General features: G+C 46.9%; 2 protein-coding genes and 1 long non-coding RNA gene across 7 annotated transcripts in view; 1 reads left to right on the forward strand and 2 right to left on the reverse strand.

Annotated features, from left to right (window-relative positions):
• The window catches only part of LOC148039731 (U-box domain-containing protein 44-like), a 140,430-nt gene that overhangs the window by 83,326 nt on the left and 34,058 nt on the right, over positions 1–23,046 (forward strand). The gene's annotated exons all lie outside the window — the stretch shown is intronic.
• Positions 1–23,046, reverse strand: part of LOC148039732 (uncharacterized) — a 138,050-nt gene that overhangs the window by 80,959 nt on the left and 34,045 nt on the right. The window lies entirely within an intron of this gene.
• On the reverse strand, positions 9,132–9,780 carry LOC148039734 (uncharacterized). The gene is made up of 2 exons (XM_087689898.1): positions 9,727–9,780; positions 9,132–9,602 (listed from the first exon to the last, which is right to left on the reverse strand). Exons 1-2 carry the CDS (start codon positions 9,763–9,765, stop codon positions 9,132–9,134), a joined length of 510 nt encoding a protein of 169 aa, XP_087546024.1. The 5' UTR covers positions 9,766–9,780.

Raw genomic sequence — 23,046 nt, forward strand, 5'->3', positions numbered from 1 at the left:
CAGCAATATATAATTGCCTTTAGCAAACTGCAAAACACGTCTATGGCGATCAGCTACCTTCTTTTGCTTTTCTTGTGATCTCTGAAGTGCATACTTTATCTTTGCATAGGCTACATCCAAGTATTCCACACAATAATCAGTCTCAAAGATCTTATCCTTAGTTTGTAAGATAGGTGGTACCTTCTTGCCACCCTCAACCACCTCAAACGGAGCTTTGCTAGTGGAACTATGCACTATATTGTTGTAAGAAAACTCAACCAAGGGAAAATACTGCTTCCATTGTGTCTTGTGGTCTAAAACATAGCAACTCAAAAGATCTAACACTATGAAATCTGCTTCCTTAAATTGACTATTTGTTTGCGGATGGAAGGATGATGAGAATTTCAGCATGGTACCTATATTCTAAAACAACCCCTTCCAAAATAAAGTGGTCGTTCAAGTGTCTTAATCACTCACAAATTTTTTTACAAGTAAAATGTGGCTGATTATATTACTCAAAAAACTGATTACAACAGAGTGCTCATGCTCAACAGATTAGCTGGAGCTGATGCAAAGTCACCAATACATCATGTATACAAGCCTCTCAAGGCGGTCTAGGGGGAATGGGGGCAAGAAGCCATTGGGGGTGGGGTGGGGGGGGGGGGGGGGGGGTGTTTATTGTCAGTTGGGGTTGCTTGCTTGCATCACGAAGAACCAACCCTGGCCGCCCCAAGTACGCATGAAGTGACCTCGGAGCTCCTAACGAGCCTTGGACTCACCCTGCACATAATCCCATTGACTGCGGAGGGAGTGGATGATGGAGGTCCAGAGCTCTGCTAAGGTCACATGTGCTGAAAATCTCCCTTCACCGAAAGCCTCCTGACACCGCACCTTCCAGATATGCCATCTAGTAAGACTCCCTATGATCTCCCATACCTCCGAGCTGTCTGCTGTGGGCTGCAGTACCTACCGGATGGGTAGAGCCTCCAAACCGACCACTGGGCACGACCCTGCCTCGATAATGAATATCGTGTCCTGCATCCCGGCCTCATACAGAAGGTGACGGCCCTGGCTTACTGCCTGCCAACAGAAAGCTCCCCATGAGATACATCCAAGGCTGGGTGCTATACGGCGAAGGATGCGGCATGCTCCTCTCCACACGAGCTGCGCCTCCTCACATGACCAAAGGCAGTGCTTTGGGGTTTCTAGAGACTGTTGTGTGCAGCACTTACAACCTCCCTCCTTCTGCATCTAGGCAAGCCAACTTCCCACTGCCAAGCCTCCATGTGTCACCAGCCATAAGAAATACGACATTCTCCTCGGCCTCCAGCTATCCCATAGGTGGTGCCAAAAGGTCCATGGAAGGGCTCCGTGATGCTATGCTTCACCTAGTACCTGCTACGTGACGACGCCCAATCCATATTCTCTTGCATCAGTACATGTCTACCAATCCTGGCAGTGTACTCTAGGAACCTGGGTGGCTTCTTGGCGACCGCAGAGGCCGGCCATAGCCACTCTCCTGGATGCCACCCCAGCTCATAAAGTGGTCTGCCCTCCTACATCCAAAGGCGCCACTCCCCGAGCTTCTTCCAAAAAACATAGAGGTCCAGTCACCATATCTTCCCTTGAAGGCCTACCATCCGAATCCTCCTCCACGAAAGGGCAGCAATCCCCTCATCCTGCTGCCCTCTATCAAGGGCCAGATATCCCTCCTCTTGAACGGCGAAGAAAGTCCCTTGCGGGGCACCACCCACTCTACCTGCCACCTAAAGGGGGATGCTTACTGGTGAAAACCTAGCTGCCCATACCTCCCCAAGCTCTATCGACTCGCGTATCGGGGGAGCAAGCCACTCCAGAGGTATTGTTGCGTCTATCTCCCTTCTCCTCAACTCCACTCCTCTCTAGCAGCGTGATACTCATTGCAACACCTCCTCGTCTGCCATCCTGTACACCTCCCACCATGTCCTGATCGTACGAGCTGGGCCGGTCTCCCACCCTCTCCCACCCAGCCCACTGGATATGGGGGTGCTCACCTATCTGTGTCCCTTCCCGATCTTTGGACTGGGGATTCCAGATCACCGGGCTGACGGTCTATCTCCTCCTGGCAACCTGGGGGACCCAGGATTAGGGCTGACATGAAGATCCATCTCAGGGACGGCCTCCACTAACCGTCAAGCCTCGGTCTATAATCCTGGAGGCCCTCCTGCAATAAGACCTTCCAGGTCTACCCGCCTGGTGTGAGAGTACGGACAACTAGCTTGCCTAAGAGGGCCATACTCTGATACTTTGGGTCTATGATCCCAAGCCCTCCCTCTAACCTATGTCGTATGATGGTCGCCCACGCCACCTTGGCCCTAGAGTCCCAAGAACCATCAAACCCTAACCGAAGGAAATTCTGCACTAGGCAGCAAAGTTGCACTACGCATGATGAGAAGCACCAACACGAGGCGATGTACCAGGCCGTCGCTAGGAGGACCTGGTTAACCACCAGAACTTGTCTGGCTAGTGAGAGGCAGACCGTGCTCCAGCAGGTCAGTTTTCTCCAAGTAGAATCAAAGACAGGAAGAAACTGCTAGGTAGGAGTGATGTCAAGTCCCACCTGGAACCTTATGTACTGGACGGTCTGTCCTTTGCTCACCCATCTAAAACCTAGGTGGATACTCCACTCCGTGCTAGAGTCTGGGTCTGTGAGGAAACCAACTGACTTTCGCCAGTTAATCTTCGCTCCCGCTGCAAAGCAAAATACATCAAGGGCCAGCCTCACTCTCTCCAGCATCAACTCATCGTCCTCTATATAGAGGGTTGTATCATCTACATACTCTGAGTCTAACAACTCAGTCTCCTCTTTTTTTGGAAGTCAAAGGCCGTGTAATCCGCTCCCACGTGACCTGAGGAAGTGAGACATCACTTTGCAAGAGTAGAAATAAGTATGGAGCCAGGGGGCAACCCTGCCAAACCGATCTCTCCAGCCGAAACTCCTCCCCTCACCTTCCGCCTATGAGAACCCTGCTGGTGGCCGATCTATACAGGCCAGAGACCCCACTAATCCAAGCCTGCTGGGGGAATCCCAAACTCACCATGGTGCCCTCTAGAAAATCCCAGTCCACCCTGTCATAAGCTTTCTCTAAATCCAAGAGTAGTATGGCCAATCTTGGCCCACTGTGTTGAGCCCACTCTGTCGCCTCAAAGAAGATAAATACATTGTCTAGGATGCTCCTATCCTGGACAAAGCCTGTCTGAGTGTCATGGATGATATCTAGAAGCACGGGGCGTAGTCGCCTACCAATCATCTTTGCCAATGCCTTATAGGCCACTGACAAAAAGGTGATCGGTTTCCACTGGGATAGCTCCATCCGGTCTCCCCCTTTGGGTAGAAGACTAATAAGGCCTGCCAAGAGACTCCCTGGCATCTGTCCTGAGGTGAAAATCTCCTAGAAGGCCATCAGCAGAGGGTCCTTCACGACTTCCCAGCAGGTAGTGAAGAAGGCCTTAGAGAGGCCATCCTCCCCAGGGCATTTCTGCCCATCCTGTGTATGGAAAGTCTCCTCTAGTTCCTTCTCTATGAAGGGGGGGAGCGTCCCATCTCCTCTGTGAGGAGGGATGGGATGTGATCCCATACCTGCTATCTACATCTCTGTCCTCTAGCTGAAGCTGTCTCCTGCTAGAAAAGGCGAGTGTAATAGTTGGTGGCAATCTCCATCACCTCGTCTGGGCTAGAACGGGTCCTCCCATACTGATCCCGGAGGCTGCGTATCTGCTCTCCTGCGCTGCAAGGCTGGTGCACTTGGAAGAACTCTCTGCACATCGTGTCCCCTTTCCGCGCCCAGAAGGCTGCTAAGGTTCGGAAAGAGAACTCTGAGCACCTGTTCTCTAGGCCAAGAATGGCTACTCACGCACGCACCTCCTGTGCGTGGAGGGTGGGGTCCCCTAGTACCTCCTACAATAATCTCTGCGTGGCTGCAAGGTCCCGCCGAAGTGCTCTCTCCTCCCAGCTCTGCTGCCTGGCTTGTATGGCTGCCTCTTGGCAGATTCTGCTCGACTCTGCTAGGACCTCTGCAACCTCCTCTGCTATCCAGTCCCTCCTACCCCACTCTCTGGTCCAAATCTGCTCTATTTGTTTCGTTACCTCCTCCCTCCTATAGATCGAGTCAGGGATCCAACAGGATCGTGTGTCTAGGGTGGATGTTGGGGGGTCAAGTGTCAGGAGAACCGGGCAGTGATCGAACAACATGGTGCCTGCCAACGCTCAATCTGGCCTCCACGAGAGCCTCCCCACTCTCCCACATAGAACCTATCCAACCGCTCCAGCAAGACTCCTCCTAGCTACCTGTATCCCTAAGAGAAATCCAACGACCTCTCTCTCCTGTGGAAAGCACGGTCTCTCCAGGTGTCACATGCTCCTACTATTAGTAGAAAGACCTCCCATGCCTCCTACTCCTCCCCAGCCATGCCTTGGTAGTTTCTGCCTCTGCCCTGCTGGTCCTCCAAAGCCTCCAGGTTGTTAAAGTCTCCTCCAACGATCCAGGAGTCCACCTCTGGGAGTCCATCCGCGATCTCCACCCAGAACCTGCTGCGTGCCCTAACCTCCGTAGGGGCATAGACATTGAGGACTCCAAGGCACGAGTCCCCAGTATCCAATCTGACCCATAGAACCCTCCTTGCTACTATCGTCTCGTGGTCTCATATACAGGCGGTGAGACTCGGGCCAATAGAGATGCATACGCCTCTACTCTTGCCGTGGACACCTATGGCGTACTCCCAGTAAGTGTGCGAGCTGCCCGACAGCACCTTCCCTACCCGCTAGGCCTGGGTGGGGGTGAGCTTGTGCTCCTGTAGAAGTAGGATGTCGATTCGTTCGGCCAGGGTAGGCTGCAGCTCCTGCCGAACAATCAGCTTCTTGGAACCACATGCCCCACTATAGTGGAGGCTATTCACATTCCAAGATGCTAGGTGTAAACTCATGGGGAAACTTGTGACTGACCGAACAGGCATTTGTTCGGTGTGGAGGCTGTTGATGAGGAGGGGAAACTGTGAGGCATGCAAGTATGCTTTGCCGCTGGTCTGGACGGCGAACTCCAGTCCCCCATGGAGGCCCTCAGTCGGACCATAGGGGTGATAGATGCTCCATGTGGTACTATCAATGCATCTATCAACCATGCTGAGAGTTGTGACTCGGTACACTGGTAGGAACGGGCCGCTTGTGCCAAGGGTCACTCTATCATGTCCCTCGGAGCTCTCCAATGTGGAGGGGCTCGAAAGATAATGCTTTAGTGTGGGACCTCAGCACTAGCCCACCAGTTAATGTCCATCATGCACCCAAGCCATTGCTGTGCAAATAATGCTAATCCTTTATCTCCCATCCATTGGGAGATGTGATCCGCCACTTGACTCTTCAACTCCTCCTCTATCTGTGTAGTCGTCCACTCCTAGAGTGAGAGGACTGAAGAAAAAAGGCGTAGTTTGGTCCATCCGGTGGTGCTAGCAGATGGACCTTGCCCCTCCTTGACTTACGAACCACGAAGATCCCCACCTCTAGAGGTAGTGAGAACTCTCCACGCTCCGCAACTCTCAGGTAGGACCATGGGCCACTACAGAAGAACTCCTGTGGCAACAGCTGTGCTTGTCTCGGGAAGGTGTGACGGGTGGCAGGGGTGGATGAGCTGGTGGCTGTATGGGAGGGAGAGGACTGCTGGTGCGAGGAGGAAAGTGAGTGTGGCTCATCACCTCCTATAAGAGGTTGGGGGGTGGGACTGGGGAGCATGAGATGTAGAGGTGGGTGGGTGTGGGGGCTATGGGAACTCAGGCGAGGTAGTCTGTGGTGTGGGTGGTGGATATGGGGGCCTGTGGAGTGCTCTACCGAGGGGAGGTCACTCGCCCACTTGCTCCCTGCGTCACTTCCCTCTGCCGTCTCCCTCTTTGTCATCTCTGTACTCGTGTAAAACCGTCCGCATCCACCTGTGGGCCTGTCGGTGGAGCCACCCTAGCACCGAAGCGCGTACACTCTGCTGCTTGGTGCCCAAAGTCATGGCAGCGCAGGCACTGCCCTGGCTGCCCCGTCACAATGACCTGCTGCCTAAAGGAGTGTCCGCTTGCCTCAATCTTTAGGAACTGTGGGATATTCTTAACCTCTTTCACTGCCACCCCTACATTGGGGACTCTTGCAGCAATCACTGCGTCCGCGAAGGATGCGGGAAGGACTGTGCCGAAGAGCCGTGCAAAGTCTTCCACCAACTGGCAATACTCTATCGCCAGGCCGAGAAAGAGAAGGGTGACCGGGTGCCGAAGAAACCTGTTGTGGAGTGCAAATGCCTCCACAGTGAAGCCACTGTACCAAGGAACCATGTAGATGACCCCCTTCGTAGACGCATAGGGTGAGCTGGCAAGTAACTCCCGAGCTGCGTCTGCCGAGCTTAGCCGAACCATGAAGATCCCTTGACCCATTAGAACCGCCTCCACGATCTGCGCTGTGCCGATGCACAGCGTGGAGTGAAGCCAGTCCCAAAGCTGGGCCCTGACTGGGGAATGCCCTACTACCTAACCATAAATCGTTGTTTTCTTTAGCTCCAGCTCTTTAGCCCGAACGGCTAGGAGCTACTCCTCAGAGAGGACGACGCGCAAGGTGTTTGACTAGGGGACACTCGCTGAGTGTGTCAGCGTCTGACCAGAGGTTTCCATTGCGCGTTCCTTTTGAAAAGCTACCGATCGTGTTGCAGTGCTGCCTAAGGGAGAAAGTTGTTGCAGATGAAGGGAGCAACTGGGGGGGGGGGGAGGGGAGGGGGTTTGCTGTTTTGGCAGTGGGGGAGGTGTCCAACGCCGCGGATATCGGGTTACGCTAGTAGCGGACGGGGGAGGTGTATCCCAAGATGACGCGCGGGGTGGAGGGGCATGCTGGCAGCGGCCAGACGGAGTAGGCGCAAGCTGTCAGGGCGGGGGCGAGCAGTCAAGGATGGCGCGTCAGACGGAGCGGGCGGGGGGGAGTGCAGGCCAGATGGCGAACGAGCAGGCAACCACGCGGGGGGGGGGGGGGGGGGGGGGGGGGGGGGGGGGGGGGGGGTAACTGGCGCAGGCGGGGGGAGGGGAGGACTAGCGCGGCGGTAGTTCGAGCAGGGACGGAGGGCAGCAACGGCGCAATGGCGGGCTCGTCTTCGCTCTAACAATTAATCACTCACGATTGACTCTAGCATACTATGATACTTAAAGATGTGCTACAAAAACAATTGTACCATATGACCAATCTTTATTTTCTTTCTTATTAGAATGAAATGGGCTTGTTTTCTAAACCTACAAATGGTAGTCCATATCCCATCATTTCCTATAGGTGTCCTAGGAAGCTAAAAAATAAAATCCATTGCAATACTCTACCAAGGCCTTTTTGGAATAGGCAAGGGCTGCAACAAACTCGGCATCTTTTGCCTATCATGCTTTACCTTTTGACGTACGATGCATGTCCTGACAAACTGTTGTACATCATGCCTTAAAAGAAATGCTCCATTGCGTGGACTGTGTCATCAATACCTTTGTGTCTTGCATACGGAGGAGCATGATTTTCAATGATAACTCTGGGCCTTAATTGCTTTGTGACACACAGTCGTCCATGCATCATAAAAAATCCATCTCTTAGCACAAAGTGATCATGCCTCTGGCCATTGCAAAGCTAATCATAAACATTAGCAAGGTTTGAATCAGCAACATATTGCTCTTTGATGGCATCCAACTTAATGTGATAAACCATGCTAACAGCTGAAATTTGTGGCTTACGTGATAGTGCATTAGCCACAACATTTTTTTTACCATCAATATGTACAATCTGAAAATGGAACATAGAGAGAAAATTTGCCCATGTCATAGGCTTCTTTGACAACTTTTTCTCCGTCAGAAAGTACCTCAAAGTCTATGGTCTATCTGCACTGTAAAATCAGTCCCCCAACAAATAGTATTTCCATGTAGACAGTGCATAAATTACAGCGAAGAGCTCTTTCTTCTAGACCTGCAAATTCTTTTCTACATCGTGGAGAATTCGGCTCTCATAAGCCAGAACTCGGCCATCCTGCATAAAAATGGCCCCAATGCTGTTACCACATGCATCACATTGAACCATGAATGACTTCCTTAGATCGGGCAACACAAGCACAGGTTCTGAAGTCATCTTTTTCTTCAACTTTTCAAATGCTGAAATATCCACTGCTATGCATCTAAATAGCACATCCTTCTTTTGCAAAGCATACAATGGGGATGCAATTTCAGCAAACCCGTGTCCATACTTCCTATAGTAAGAACATAAACCCAAGAAGTTGTGGATCTCATGCACATTTCTCAAAGGTGGCTGAAACCAGCCTTTCTTCTTGGAAAGGGCGGTAATTCTCTGATTAAGCACTTAAATAAAGCAATCAGCAAATGAATATAACTTTAAATGCACAAATTACCTTAATAATCTCAGACATTGGACACCCTGTTGGCCCCAGAAATGGCACCCTTTTCGGTATTTCTTTAACTAGATTGCTAACAGAATGAGTACAAGCTGAGATTCACAATCTCCTTTGTTGTTTCAAAAAGCTTATTTGTTGTAGCAACAATCAACAATCAATTCGGGCCAATTGCCCCTTGATTTTCACCTCGGACTTGCATAAATGGAACCACCAACTGGCCAAATGCTCCAAATTACAATGAATGGGCTCGCATTTAACACAAATTTCAAATATTGAATTCAGTATACGATGCCTTCATCGATTGGCACAGATCCTGAGGTGGCTATCAAACCTTGATTTTTGCAAAAATTTAGGGTTAATAATTCCAAAGATCTCTCTGTCGTCCACCAAATTAGACTGAGATCTACTCATAATTATCAGGTACGAAAAGTACAATACGGTACGGTATGACAAAATACGGTACTAAATGGTATCTTATGATTTTATAAGGTACGGTACGATATTAATACGGAAAAAAATTTAAGATGATTTTTAAATAACAAAAACCATAAATCATTAAATGATGATCATAGAATATATGTTTAAAGTAAAAATAGATATTTCATTACAAAATAAGATGAATATATGAGGGTAATCATCGCGGTCGCATGCGCTACACAAAACATGCGATACAACTACAGTCTAGTATATCTAATACAAAAAAAAAGAGACCTATGTCATATGAATCTATGATGAGGTATCACTATCATCATTATCATCATCATCAGAACCATCTGAGTGCCCATCAAGAGAGTCTAAAAATGACTCCTCAGCATCCGATGATGAGACACACTCATACTCATCCTCACTGATGAGGTTACCATCATCATCAAATGATGGCTCCCTAGGTGGCGGCTTTGTAGGCAAGGGGGGGATGTCATCGTGAGGCACAGGATGCGAGCTACTAGAGCCCCCCCTTACATATGTCTGCAAGCCACTCGAACTATCCCTTGATGATGGAGGGCGTTGAATGACCATGCCCCTACTACCACCTACTCGAACTCCTCGCCCACGAGCACGTTGACTGCAAGTGTCAGGAGTATCTGCTGCTATAAGCTCTCTATAGAGCTCTACAAAAATCATCTCCTCCTCCTCGTCCACCTCCTGATGTATACTTGAAAGAGTGTCGCCCGTCAACTTGAATGTATCAACATTCACCTACACAATACAGTGATACACGTAAGATTGATCATTGTAAATGCTAAAGTCTAAATTGTAAAGTATAAAGTTCAAAGTTAAAACAACAAATTTTAAATGTTATGGTTAAGTGTTTAAACTTTACCTGCTTCGGACTACCCATGCTCATTATAGCCCTCATCATGGGCAAGTTAGTGTAGCAATAGACTTGCCGCTCTAACTGTTATGTCCTAAGCCGATTGCAAATCTTTGTGTGAATGAGAGAATAGATACTCCAATTTCTCTCACATGCGCCCGAAGAGCAATCCTGGGCAAGGATCCTCATGGCTAGGGACTGAACGGTCTCCAATGTGTATCCAAAGTTTTGCCACCAAAATAAAGGCTTCACAAGTGACTCTCTCCTCCAACAAGTGGGAGAAGCAAAAGCCACATGCCCTCTTTGATCTTCATAGCATCCTAGCTCCTCCAGCATTGCATTGTGGTCATCCACAGGGACCACACGAGTCAAATAAGCAAGCTGGTCTGAATGGAACTCTCTATCATCCATGACCGCTGGTGACTTGTAGGCCGGATGTACCAATGCGGCAAAACCATGGATGGGCTTATGCATCCACTCCCATCTTCTCTTTGCTATCTCTAAAACATGTGCACGCTGTGTCTGTGTGATCATTGTACAAGCACGTGCCTCCGCCAATGCCGCTCTAAAGAAGTGAACAAGAAGGTCCATGGTGGACCCCTTGCAATCACTCATACGTAACACCCTATAAAAGGGAGTCATAACAATGACAACAGCACGGACTTTTTACCAAAACTGTTCATTAAGGCACAAGCGTTGCATGGCTTCGGCATTCTCTGTCTCATGCTCATCCCACTCATTCCATAGAGTGGATACCACTGACCGCACCTCATAAAGGTGCTCCAGCAATAAATGTAAGCAAAGCGAGTTGAAGAAGGCTTCTTCAACTCCAGTGTGCTATGCTCACGATACATCGCAAGCACCTTTACCTTTACTCTGAAGAATGTGATAATTGGTGTAGCTTTGCGGACCACCCTCTTCACCCACTTGAGCTTCCCAATGTCCTCCATGTGCAAGTCCAAACAATGACTTGCACATGGAGTCCACACAATTATAGAGAACTGGGCCTCAAGCAAACGGCCCATGTGCCGACAATTGGATACATTGTCGATAACAACTTGCACCACATTAGAGGGGCCCACCTACAACCACAATTTACAAATTACAAGTAAGTATACTTATTACTAACAATACTTGGAAATTGGAGGTTAGAGAGAGAAAGAGTCTAGAGAGAGTTGAAACTTGAGCCTTTCAAGTTTCAACTTTCAACTTTCAACTTTCAAGATTCAAAAATGAAGAGAGCTAGGGCCCAGGGGTTGGGGGCCTTGTAGCCCGCGAGGAAAGAGAGAATCGAGATAGATCATAGATACTAGAGAGAAATTAATTATTAGAATAGGGAGATAGATAGTTATGCATAAATCAAATTTCAATTATGAATCATCATATTATCATTATGAAAGAAAGTGAAACAAATTTAAAGGGAAAATTGCAATGTATACCTTAATGATAGCTTGTCGAATGTGGCGGTAGATGAATCGCCCGTCGTTTTCCTCCCCATCTTGCCAGTATCTATGGCCCACAAAAAGTAAGTGCCGAGTAGACATGAGACAAGTATGTTGATGATGCCCCGTTTCTTACGATCACTCCATCCGTTGGTAAGAATGGAGCAACCATATTTTATCCATGCGGCCCGAACAGGATCAAGGGCTCTATCAATCCTCTCCTTCTCTTCATCAATCTTTTTCGTCCTCATGTCATTATATGTAACACCGTTCCATCCTTCACATGGACCCACATTGGCAATGGCTTTTACCATCTTCTTTCATTGCTCTTGCTTTAGGACATTGAATGCACGATTGCACTCAATCACCATGCATGCAATTTCAATGTCCGCAAGTCGTTGCCTTTCTCTAAGAAAGGTAACCGATCCACACACATGACCGAGAGTTTGAGAGAGAGAGGATTGTCTCTCTGGCATCGCATGAGCCTCCACTCTTTGTTTTTTACCAGAGCCAGATGCGGATGTGGAGCCCCCACCACCAATGGTAGAGGCCTCTCCTACATCGGTTGAAGATACGCCCACATTGGAGGCTTCCTCGTTAGTAGGCATAGGAGTTGGTGCCGATAAGCCACTTCCTCCTCCTCTTGTGGATCCCCCTCTCATCTTGGCACAAATCTCCTCCGAAATGTTTTGAGGGATCTCCTTGCATGGAGCAACTTGCCGCCCCGTTTTGGAAAGATGTTGGAGAAGCCAAGTTGCACCACTTGTATAGCGCTTTCCGCAATACTTGCATGTCCAATGGTGGGAGTTGGACTTCTTTGTGTTCCTCTCCACATGGATCGCATGCAAATTGAAGGCCTCGTGCTTCTCACGAGTCATGGTGCCAATGACGAATAAAGAGGCCCGAGAGAGAGAGAGAGAGAGAGAGATGCTTGAGTCTCAACTCTTGAAACTTGAGTCTTGAAAGTTGAAAGGGAGGGAGGCCCAAGGGTTGGGGTAAAGTTGAAAGAGCAAGAGTGAGAGAGAGGGGATGGGAGATGAGAATGGCAAATGCTTTGATAGGGTGCGGGATAAAGGGGATGGGAGATGAGATTTGAGAATGGCAAATGCTTCGATAGGGTGCGGGAAAGAGGGGATGGGAAGTGAGATTCGAGAATGACAAATCACAAGTCCATTCAAGAATCAAGATCCAAGAGAGGAAGATGAGAATGGTAAGTGCTTGCTGAATTGGTGTGGAAGCATGGAGGAGAGGAGCACCTTTTGTAGATGAGAGAAGGGTCAAAGCTCAAACAGTCAAAGAGGGGTTAACGGTCAAAGAGAGGGTTGGCTGGGGGGGGGGGGGGGGGGGAGTGTATGGCTGGAAAAGGGGGTGGGATGAGGTATCCAAGGCTTCCCATCCCCCCCCCCACAAAAAAAAGTGCCACCAGGGCAGGCGTAACACGTAGGAGTAGAGGTGGGGGTGCAGGAAACATGGGACGCGCAGACCAGGTGGCCCAAATAGGCCCAGAAAAACGTATAGATATGTATCGTACAAATCGTACTGTATGGATAGTACCGTACGTCGTACGGAGGCAACTATGGATCTACTCAAAATGGTTGAGAAATGCTGAGATCTCCTAAGAATGGTTTGGAAAAGGTGAGAGAGCCAAGATGAGAGAGAAATCTGATTTTCTTCGTGGGAAAACCCAATTGCTGCCTGCTCCAACTTGGATTTAATACAGTCACCTACTGCCAAAAATCTCCAAAATGGTGTCACCTAATCAACACAAATTTAGGGTTTACAACAGCAGAGATCTCTTTGTTGTACACCAAATTTGGTTGAGATTTGCTCAAAATGGGTGAGAAATGCTGAGATCTCGTGAGAATGGTTTGGAGAAGGTGAGAGAAAGCCAAGATGAGAGAGAAATCTGATTTTCCTTGTGAAAAAACCCTAAATTCTGCATGCTGCCTACTCCTGCTTGCATTTAATGCAGTTACCTACTGCCAAAAACCTCCAAAATGGTACCGCAAAGCTTTTGATATGGTACCACGTACAAGACTCATGCAGAGGTTGCAAACCATTGGGGTCCCAGTGAATATACAGTGGTGTATTTATACATTATATGAGACAGTGATAGATAGAGTACGAGTGCTTGGAGAGACAACAAACTCAGTATCTTGCACGGTTGGTGTAAAGCAAGGTTGTCCGCTCTCTCCTTTGATTGTACATTGACGAGATTTTAGATTACATACAGAGATGAGGTGGTATGGAACCCAGCTTGGCAAGGGCATTGATACCAATTTTGCTATATGCAGATGTTATTGTGCTCATCTCAAATTCACCTAAGAGGCTTCAGCGACATCTGGATGCATCGCATGTGTTTTGTGAAGAGAAAGGTCTCAAGGTTAATCTTGGAAAGACTAAAATTATGGACTTTAACACCTTAGCAGCTTGGGTGACACGCTCAAAGCATCACTTTATGTACGACGGTCAATCTGTGGAAATGGTTATACAATGTGTACCTGGGGGTCACTTTCAAAGGGCCACAGTTTTCATGGAAGGAGACTTCATAGGCTAGGCTTGCACGTGCATATGTAGCTTTGGGGGTGGGATGAGGTATCCAAGGCTTCCCATCCCCCCCCCCCACAAAAAAAAGTGCCACCAGGGCAGGCGTAACACGCAGGAGTAGAGGTGGGGGTGCAGGAAACATGGGACGCGCAGACCAGGTGGCCCAAATAGGCCCAGAAAAACGTATAGATATGTATCGTACAAATCGTACTGTATGGATAGTACCGTACGTCGTACGGAGGCAACTATGGATCTACTCAAAATGGTTGAGAAATGCTGAGATCTCCTAAGAATGGTTTGGAAAAGGTGAGAGAGCCAAGATGAGAGAGAAATCTGATTTTCTTCGTGGGAAAACCCAATTGCTGCCTGCTCCAACTTGGATTTAATACAGTCACCTACTGCCAAAAATCTCCAAAATGGTGTCACCTAATCAACACAAATTTAGGGTTTACAACAGCAGAGATCTCTTTGTTGTACACCAAATTTGGTTGAGATTTGCTCAAAATGGGTGAGAAATGCTGAGATCTCGTGAGAATGGTTTGGAGAAGGTGAGAGAAAGCCAAGATGAGAGAGAAATCTGATTTTCCTTGTGAAAAAACCCTAAATTCTGCATGCTGCCTACTCCTGCTTGCATTTAATGCAGTTACCTACTGCCAAAAACCTCCAAAATGGTACCGCAAAGCTTTTGATATGGTACCACGTACAAGACTCATGCAGAGGTTGCAAACCATTGGGGTCCCAGTGAATATACAGTGGTGTATTTATACATTATATGAGACAGTGATAGATAGAGTACGAGTGCTTGGAGAGACAACAAACTCAGTATCTTGCACGGTTGGTGTAAAGCAAGGTTGTCCGCTCTCTCCTTTGATTGTACATTGACGAGATTTTAGATTACATACAGAGATGAGGTGGTATGGAACCCAGCTTGGCAAGGGCATTGATACCAATTTTGCTATATGCAGATGTTATTGTGCTCATCTCAAATTCACCTAAGAGGCTTCAGCGACATCTGGATGCATCGCATGTGTTTTGTGAAGAGAAAGGTCTCAAGGTTAATCTTGGAAAGACTAAAATTATGGACTTTAACACCTTAGCAGCTTGGGTGACACGCTCAAAGCATCACTTTATGTACGACGGTCAATCTGTGGAAATGGTTATACAATGTGTACCTGGGGGTCACTTTCAAAGGGCCACAGTTTTCATGGAAGGAGACTTCATAGGCTAGGCTTGCACGTGCATATGTAGCTTTGGGGGTGGGATGAGGTATCCAAGGCTTCCCATCCCCCCCCCCCACAAAAAAAAGTGCCACCAGGGCAGGCGTAACACGCAGGAGTAGAGGTGGGGGTGCAGGAAACATGGGACGCGCAGACCAGGTGGCCCAAATAGGCCCAGAAAAACGTATAGATATGTATCGTACAAATCGTACTGTATGGATAGTACCGTACGTCGTACGGAGGCAACTATGGATCTACTCAAAATGGTTGAGAAATGCTGAGATCTCCTAAGAATGGTTTGGAAAAGGTGAGAGAGCCAAGATGAGAGAGAAATCTGATTTTCTTCGTGGGAAAACCCAATTGCTGCCTGCTCCAACTTGGATTTAATACAGTCACCTACTGCCAAAAATCTCCAAAATGGTGTCACCTAATCAACACAAATTTAGGGTTTACAACAGCAGAGATCTCTTTGTTGTACACCAAATTTGGTTGAGATTTGCTCAAAATGGGTGAGAAATGCTGAGATCTCGTGAGAATGGTTTGGAGAAGGTGAGAGAAAGCCAAGATGAGAGAGAAATCTGATTTTCCTTGTGAAAAAACCCTAAATTCTGCATGCTGCCTACTCCTGCTTGCATTTAATGCAGTTACCTACTGCCAAAAACCTCCAAAATGGTACCGCAAAGCTTTTGATATGGTACCACGTACAAGACTCATGCAGAGGTTGCAAACCATTGGGGTCCCAGTGAATATACAGTGGTGTATTTATACATTATATGAGACAGTGATAGATAGAGTACGAGTGCTTGGAGAGACAACAAACTCAGTATCTTGCACGGTTGGTGTAAAGCAAGGTTGTCCGCTCTCTCCTTTGATTGTACATTGACGAGATTTTAGATTACATACAGAGATGAGGTGGTATGGAACCCAGCTTGGCAAGGGCATTGATACCAATTTTGCTATATGCAGATGTTATTGTGCTCATCTCAAATTCACCTAAGAGGCTTCAGCGACATCTGGATGCATCGCATGTGTTTTGTGAAGAGAAAGGTCTCAAGGTTAATCTTGGAAAGACTAAAATTATGGACTTTAACACCTTAGCAGCTTGGGTGACACGCTCAAAGCATCACTTTATGTACGACGGTCAATCTGTGGAAATGGTTATACAATGTGTACCTGGGGGTCACTTTCAAAGGGCCACAGTTTTCATGGAAGGAGACTTCATAGGCTAGGCTTGCACGTGCATATGTAGCTTTGGGGGTGGGATGAGGTATCCAAGGCTTCCCATCCCCCCCCCCCCACAAAAAAAAGTGCCACCAGGGCAGGCGTAACACGCAGGAGTAGAGGTGGGGGTGCAGGAAACATGGGACGCGCAGACCAGGTGGCCCAAATAGGCCCAGAAAAACGTATAGATATGTATCGTACAAATCGTACTGTATGGATAGTACCGTACGTCGTACGGAGGCAACTATGGATCTACTCAAAATGGTTGAGAAATGCTGAGATCTCCTAAGAATGGTTTGGAAAAGGTGAGAGAGCCAAGATGAGAGAGAAATCTGATTTTCTTCGTGGGAAAACCCAATTGCTGCCTGCTCCAACTTGGATTTAATACAGTCACCTACTGCCAAAAATCCCCAAAATGGTGTCACCTAATCAACACAAATTTAGGGTTTACAACAGCAGAGATCTCTTTGTTGTACACCAAATTTGGTTGAGATTTGCTCAAAATGGGTGAGAAATGCTGAGATCTCGTGAGAATGGTTTGGAGAAGGTGAGAGAAAGCCAAGATGAGAGAGAAATCTGATTTTCCTTGTGAAAAAACCCTAAATTCTGCATGCTGCCTACTCCTGCTTGCATTTAATGCAGTTACCTACTGCCAAAAACCTCCAAAATGGTACCGCAAAGCTTTTGATATGGTACCACGTACAAGACTCATGCAGAGGTTGCAAACCATTGGGGTCCCAGTGAATATACAGTGGTGTATTTATACATTATATGAGACAGTGATAGATAGAGTACGAGTGCTTGGAGAGACAACAAACTCAGTATCTTGCACGGTTGGTGTAAAGCAAGGTTGTCCGCTCTCTCCTTTGATTGTACATTGACGAGATTTTAGATTACATACAGAGATGAGGTGGTATGGAACCCAGCTTGGCAAGGGCATTGATACCAATTTTGCTATATGCAGATGTTATTGTGCTCATCTCAAATTCACCTAAGAGGCTTCAGCGACATCTGGATGCATCGCATGTGTTTTGTGAAGAGAAAGGTCTCAAGGTTAATCTTGGAAAGACTAAAATTATGGACTTTAACACCTTAGCAGCTTGGGTGACACGCTCAAAGCATCACTTTATGTACGACGGTCAATCTGTGGAAATGGTTATACAATGTGTACCTGGGGGTCACTTTCAAAGGGCCACAGTTTTCATGGAAGGAGACTTCATAGGCTAGGCTTGCACGTGCATATGTAGCTTTGGGGGTGGGATGAGGTATCCAAGGCTTCCCATCCCCCCCCCCCACAAAAAAAAGTGCCACCAGGGCAGGCGTAACACGCAGGAGTAGAGGTGGGGGTGCAGGAAACATGGGACGCGCAGACCAGGTGGCCCAAATAGGCCCAGAAAAACGTATAGATATGTATCGTACAAATCGTACTGTATGGATAGTACCGTACGTCGTACGGAGGCAACTATGGATCTACTCAAAATGGTTGAGAAATGCTGAGATCTCCTAAGAATGGTTTGGAAAAGGTGAGAGAGCCAAGATGAGAGAGAAATCTGATTTTCTTCGTGGGAAAACCCAATTGCTGCCTGCTCCAACTTGGATTTAATACAGTCACCTACTGCCAAAAATCTCCAAAATGGTGTCACCTAATCAACACAAATTTAGGGTTTACAACAGCAGAGATCTCTTTGTTGTACACCAAATTTGGTTGAGATTTGCTCAAAATGGGTGAGAAATGCTGAGATCTCGTGAGAATGGTTTGGAGAAGGTGAGAGAAAGCCAAGATGAGAGAGAAATCTGATTTTCCTTGTGAAAAAACCCTAAATTCTGCATGCTGCCTACTCCTGCTTGCATTTAATGCAGTTACCTACTGCCAAAAACCTCCAAAATGGTACCGCAAAGCTTTTGATATGGTACCACGTACAAGACTCATGCAGAGGTTGCAAACCATTGGGGTCCCAGTGAATATACAGTGGTGTATTTATACATTATATGAGACAGTGATAGATAGAGTACGAGTGCTTGGAGAGACAACAAACTCAGTATCTTGCACGGTTGGTGTAAAGCAAGGTTGTCCGCTCTCTCCTTTGATTGTACATTGACGAGATTTTAGATTACATACAGAGATGAGGTGGTATGGAACCCAGCTTGGCAAGGGCATTGATACCAATTTTGCTATATGCAGATGTTATTGTGCTCATCTCAAATTCACCTAAGAGGCTTCAGCGACATCTGGATGCATCGCATGTGTTTTGTGAAGAGAAAGGTCTCAAGGTTAATCTTGGAAAGACTAAAATTATGGACTTTAACACCTTAGCAGCTTGGGTGACACGCTCAAAGCATCACTTTATGTACGACGGTCAATCTGTGGAAATGGTTATACAATGTGTACCTGGGGGTCACTTTCAAAGGGCCACAGTTTTCATGGAAGGAGACTTCATAGGCTAGGCTTGCACGTGCATATGTAGCTTTGGGGGTGGGATGAGGTATCCAAGGCTTCCCATCCCCCCCCCCCACAAAAAAAAGTGCCACCAGGGCAGGCGTAACACGCAGGAGTAGAGGTGGGGGTGCAGGAAACATGGGACGCGCAGACCAGGTGGCCCAAATAGGCCCAGAAAAACGTATAGATATGTATCGTACAAATCGTACTGTATGGATAGTACCGTACGTCGTACGGAGGCAACTATGGATCTACTCAAAATGGTTGAGAAATGCTGAGATCTCCTAAGAATGGTTTGGAAAAGGTGAGAGAGCCAAGATGAGAGAGAAATCTGATTTTCTTCGTGGGAAAACCCAATTGCTGCCTGCTCCAACTTGGATTTAATACAGTCACCTACTGCCAAAAATCTCCAAAATGGTGTCACCTAATCAACACAAATTTAGGGTTTACAACAGCAGAGATCTCTTTGTTGTACACCAAATTTGGTTGAGATTTGCTCAAAATGGGTGAGAAATGCTGAGATCTCGTGAGAATGGTTTGGAGAAGGTGAGAGAAAGCCAAGATGAGAGAGAAATCTGATTTTCCTTGTGAAAAAACCCTAAATTCTGCATGCTGCCTACTCCTGCTTGCATTTAATGCAGTTACCTACTGCCAAAAACCTCCAAAATGGTACCGCAAAGCTTTTGATATGGTACCACGTACAAGACTCATGCAGAGGTTGCAAACCATTGGGGTCCCAGTGAATATACAGTGGTGTATTTATACATTATATGAGACAGTGATAGATAGAGTACGAGTGCTTGGAGAGACAACAAACTCAGTATCTTGCACGGTTGGTGTAAAGCAAGGTTGTCCGCTCTCTCCTTTGATTGTACATTGACGAGATTTTAGATTACATACAGAGATGAGGTGGTATGGAACCCAGCTTGGCAAGGGCATTGATACCAATTTTGCTATATGCAGATGTTATTGTGCTCATCTCAAATTCACCTAAGAGGCTTCAGCGACATCTGGATGCATCGCATGTGTTTTGTGAAGAGAAAGGTCTCAAGGTTAATCTTGGAAAGACTAAAATTATGGACTTTAACACCTTAGCAGCTTGGGTGACACGCTCAAAGCATCACTTTATGTACGACGGTCAATCTGTGGAAATGGTTATACAATGTGTACCTGGGGGTCACTTTCAAAGGGCCACAGTTTTCATGGAAGGAGACTTCATAGGCTAGGCTTGCACGTGCATATGTAGCTTTGGGGGTGGGATGAGGTATCCAAGGCTTCCCATCCCCCCCCCCCACAAAAAAAAGTGCCACCAGGGCAGGCGTAACACGCAGGAGTAGAGGTGGGGGTGCAGGAAACATGGGACGCGCAGACCAGGTGGCCCAAATAGGCCCAGAAAAACGTATAGATATGTATCGTACAAATCGTACTGTATGGATAGTACCGTACGTCGTACGGAGGCAACTATGGATCTACTCAAAATGGTTGAGAAATGCTGAGATCTCCTAAGAATGGTTTGGAAAAGGTGAGAGAGCCAAGATGAGAGAGAAATCTGATTTTCTTCGTGGGAAAACCCAATTGCTGCCTGCTCCAACTTGGATTTAATACAGTCACCTACTGCCAAAAATCTCCAAAATGGTGTCACCTAATCAACACAAATTTAGGGTTTACAACAGCAGAGATCTCTTTGTTGTACACCAAATTTGGTTGAGATTTGCTCAAAATGGGTGAGAAATGCTGAGATCTCGTGAGAATGGTTTGGAGAAGGTGAGAGAAAGCCAAGATGAGAGAGAAATCTGATTTTCCTTGTGAAAAAACCCTAAATTCTGCATGCTGCCTACTCCTGCTTGCATTTAATGCAGTTACCTACTGCCAAAAACCTCCAAAATGGTACCGCAAAGCTTTTGATATGGTACCACGTACAAGACTCATGCAGAGGTTGCAAACCATTGGGGTCCCAGTGAATATACAGTGGTGTATTTATACATTATATGAGACAGTGATAGATAGAGTACGAGTGCTTGGAGAGACAACAAACTCAGTATCTTGCACGGTTGGTGTAAAGCAAGGTTGTCCGCTCTCTCCTTTGATTGTACATTGACGAGATTTTAGATTACATACAGAGATGAGGTGGTATGGAACCCAGCTTGGCAAGGGCATTGATACCAATTTTGCTATATGCAGATGTTATTGTGCTCATCTCAAATTCACCTAAGAGGCTTCAGCGACATCTGGATGCATCGCATGTGTTTTGTGAAGAGAAAGGTCTCAAGGTTAATCTTGGAAAGACTAAAATTATGGACTTTAACACCTTAGCAGCTTGGGTGACACGCTCAAAGCATCACTTTATGTACGACGGTCAATCTGTGGAAATGGTTATACAATGTGTACCTGGGGGTCACTTTCAAAGGGCCACAGTTTTCATGGAAGGAGACTTCATAGGCTAGGCTTGCACGTGCATATGTAGCTTTGGGGGTGGGATGAGGTATCCAAGGCTTCCCATCCCCCCCCCCCACAAAAAAAAGTGCCACCAGGGCAGGCGTAACACGCAGGAGTAGAGGTGGGGGTGCAGGAAACATGGGACGCGCAGACCAGGTGGCCCAAATAGGCCCAGAAAAACGTATAGATATGTATCGTACAAATCGTACTGTATGGATAGTACCGTACGTCGTACGGAGGCAACTATGGATCTACTCAAAATGGTTGAGAAATGCTGAGATCTCCTAAGAATGGTTTGGAAAAGGTGAGAGAGCCAAGATGAGAGAGAAATCTGATTTTCTTCGTGGGAAAACCCAATTGCTGCCTGCTCCAACTTGGATTTAATACAGTCACCTACTGCCAAAAATCTCCAAAATGGTGTCACCTAATCAACACAAATTTAGGGTTTACAACAGCAGAGATCTCTTTGTTGTACACCAAATTTGGTTGAGATTTGCTCAAAATGGGTGAGAAATGCTGAGATCTCGTGAGAATGGTTTGGAGAAGGTGAGAGAAAGCCAAGATGAGAGAGAAATCTGATTTTCCTTGTGAAAAAACCCTAAATTCTGCATGCTGCCTACTCCTGCTTGCATTTAATGCAGTTACCTACTGCCAAAAACCTCCAAAATGGTACCGCAAAGCTTTTGATATGGTACCACGTACAAGACTCATGCAGAGGTTGCAAACCATTGGGGTCCCAGTGAATATACAGTGGTGTATTTATACATTATATGAGACAGTGATAGATAGAGTACGAGTGCTTGGAGAGACAACAAACTCAGTATCTTGCACGGTTGGTGTAAAGCAAGGTTGTCCGCTCTCTCCTTTGATTGTACATTGACGAGATTTTAGATTACATACAGAGATGAGGTGGTATGGAACCCAGCTTGGCAAGGGCATTGATACCAATTTTGCTATATGCAGATGTTATTGTGCTCATCTCAAATTCACCTAAGAGGCTTCAGCGACATCTGGATGCATCGCATGTGTTTTGTGAAGAGAAAGGTCTCAAGGTTAATCTTGGAAAGACTAAAATTATGGACTTTAACACCTTAGCAGCTTGGGTGACACGCTCAAAGCATCACTTTATGTACGACGGTCAATCTGTGGAAATGGTTATACAATGTGTACCTGGGGGTCACTTTCAAAGGGCCACAGTTTTCATGGAAGGAGACTTCATAGGCTAGGCTTGCACGTGCATATGTAGCTTTGGGGGTGGGATGAGGTATCCAAGGCTTCCCATCCCCCCCCCCCACAAAAAAAAGTGCCACCAGGGCAGGCGTAACACGCAGGAGTAGAGGTGGGGGTGCAGGAAACATGGGACGCGCAGACCAGGTGGCCCAAATAGGCCCAGAAAAACGTATAGATATGTATCGTACAAATCGTACTGTATGGATAGTACCGTACGTCGTACGGAGGCAACTATGGATCTACTCAAAATGGTTGAGAAATGCTGAGATCTCCTAAGAATGGTTTGGAAAAGGTGAGAGAGCCAAGATGAGAGAGAAATCTGATTTTCTTCGTGGGAAAACCCAATTGCTGCCTGCTCCAACTTGGATTTAATACAGTCACCTACTGCCAAAAATCTCCAAAATGGTGTCACCTAATCAACACAAATTTAGGGTTTACAACAGCAGAGATCTCTTTGTTGTACACCAAATTTGGTTGAGATTTGCTCAAAATGGGTGAGAAATGCTGAGATCTCGTGAGAATGGTTTGGAGAAGGTGAGAGAAAGCCAAGATGAGAGAGAAATCTGATTTTCCTTGTGAAAAAACCCTAAATTCTGCATGCTGCCTACTCCTGCTTGCATTTAATGCAGTTACCTACTGCCAAAAACCTCCAAAATGGTACCGCAAAGCTTTTGATATGGTACCACGTACAAGACTCATGCAGAGGTTGCAAACCATTGGGGTCCCAGTGAATATACAGTGGTGTATTTATACATTATATGAGACAGTGATAGATAGAGTACGAGTGCTTGGAGAGACA

The sequence above is a fragment of the Lygodium microphyllum genome, chromosome 2 (assembly GCF_053477565.2).
Source record: "Lygodium microphyllum isolate KBCC chromosome 2, Lygodium_microphyllum_v1.1.10, whole genome shotgun sequence".
Classification (NCBI taxonomy): domain Eukaryota; kingdom Viridiplantae; phylum Streptophyta; class Polypodiopsida; order Schizaeales; family Lygodiaceae; genus Lygodium; species Lygodium microphyllum.

Coding starts and splice junctions, on each gene's coding strand:
- LOC148039734 (XM_087689898.1), bottom strand. CDS start 9,765: ATGATGAGGGCTATAATGAGCATGGGTAGTCCGAAGCAG. Junction 9,603..9,726: donor GCATGGGTAGTCCGAAGCAG/GTAAAGTTTAAA, acceptor TGTATTGTGTAG/GTGAATGTTGATACATTCAA.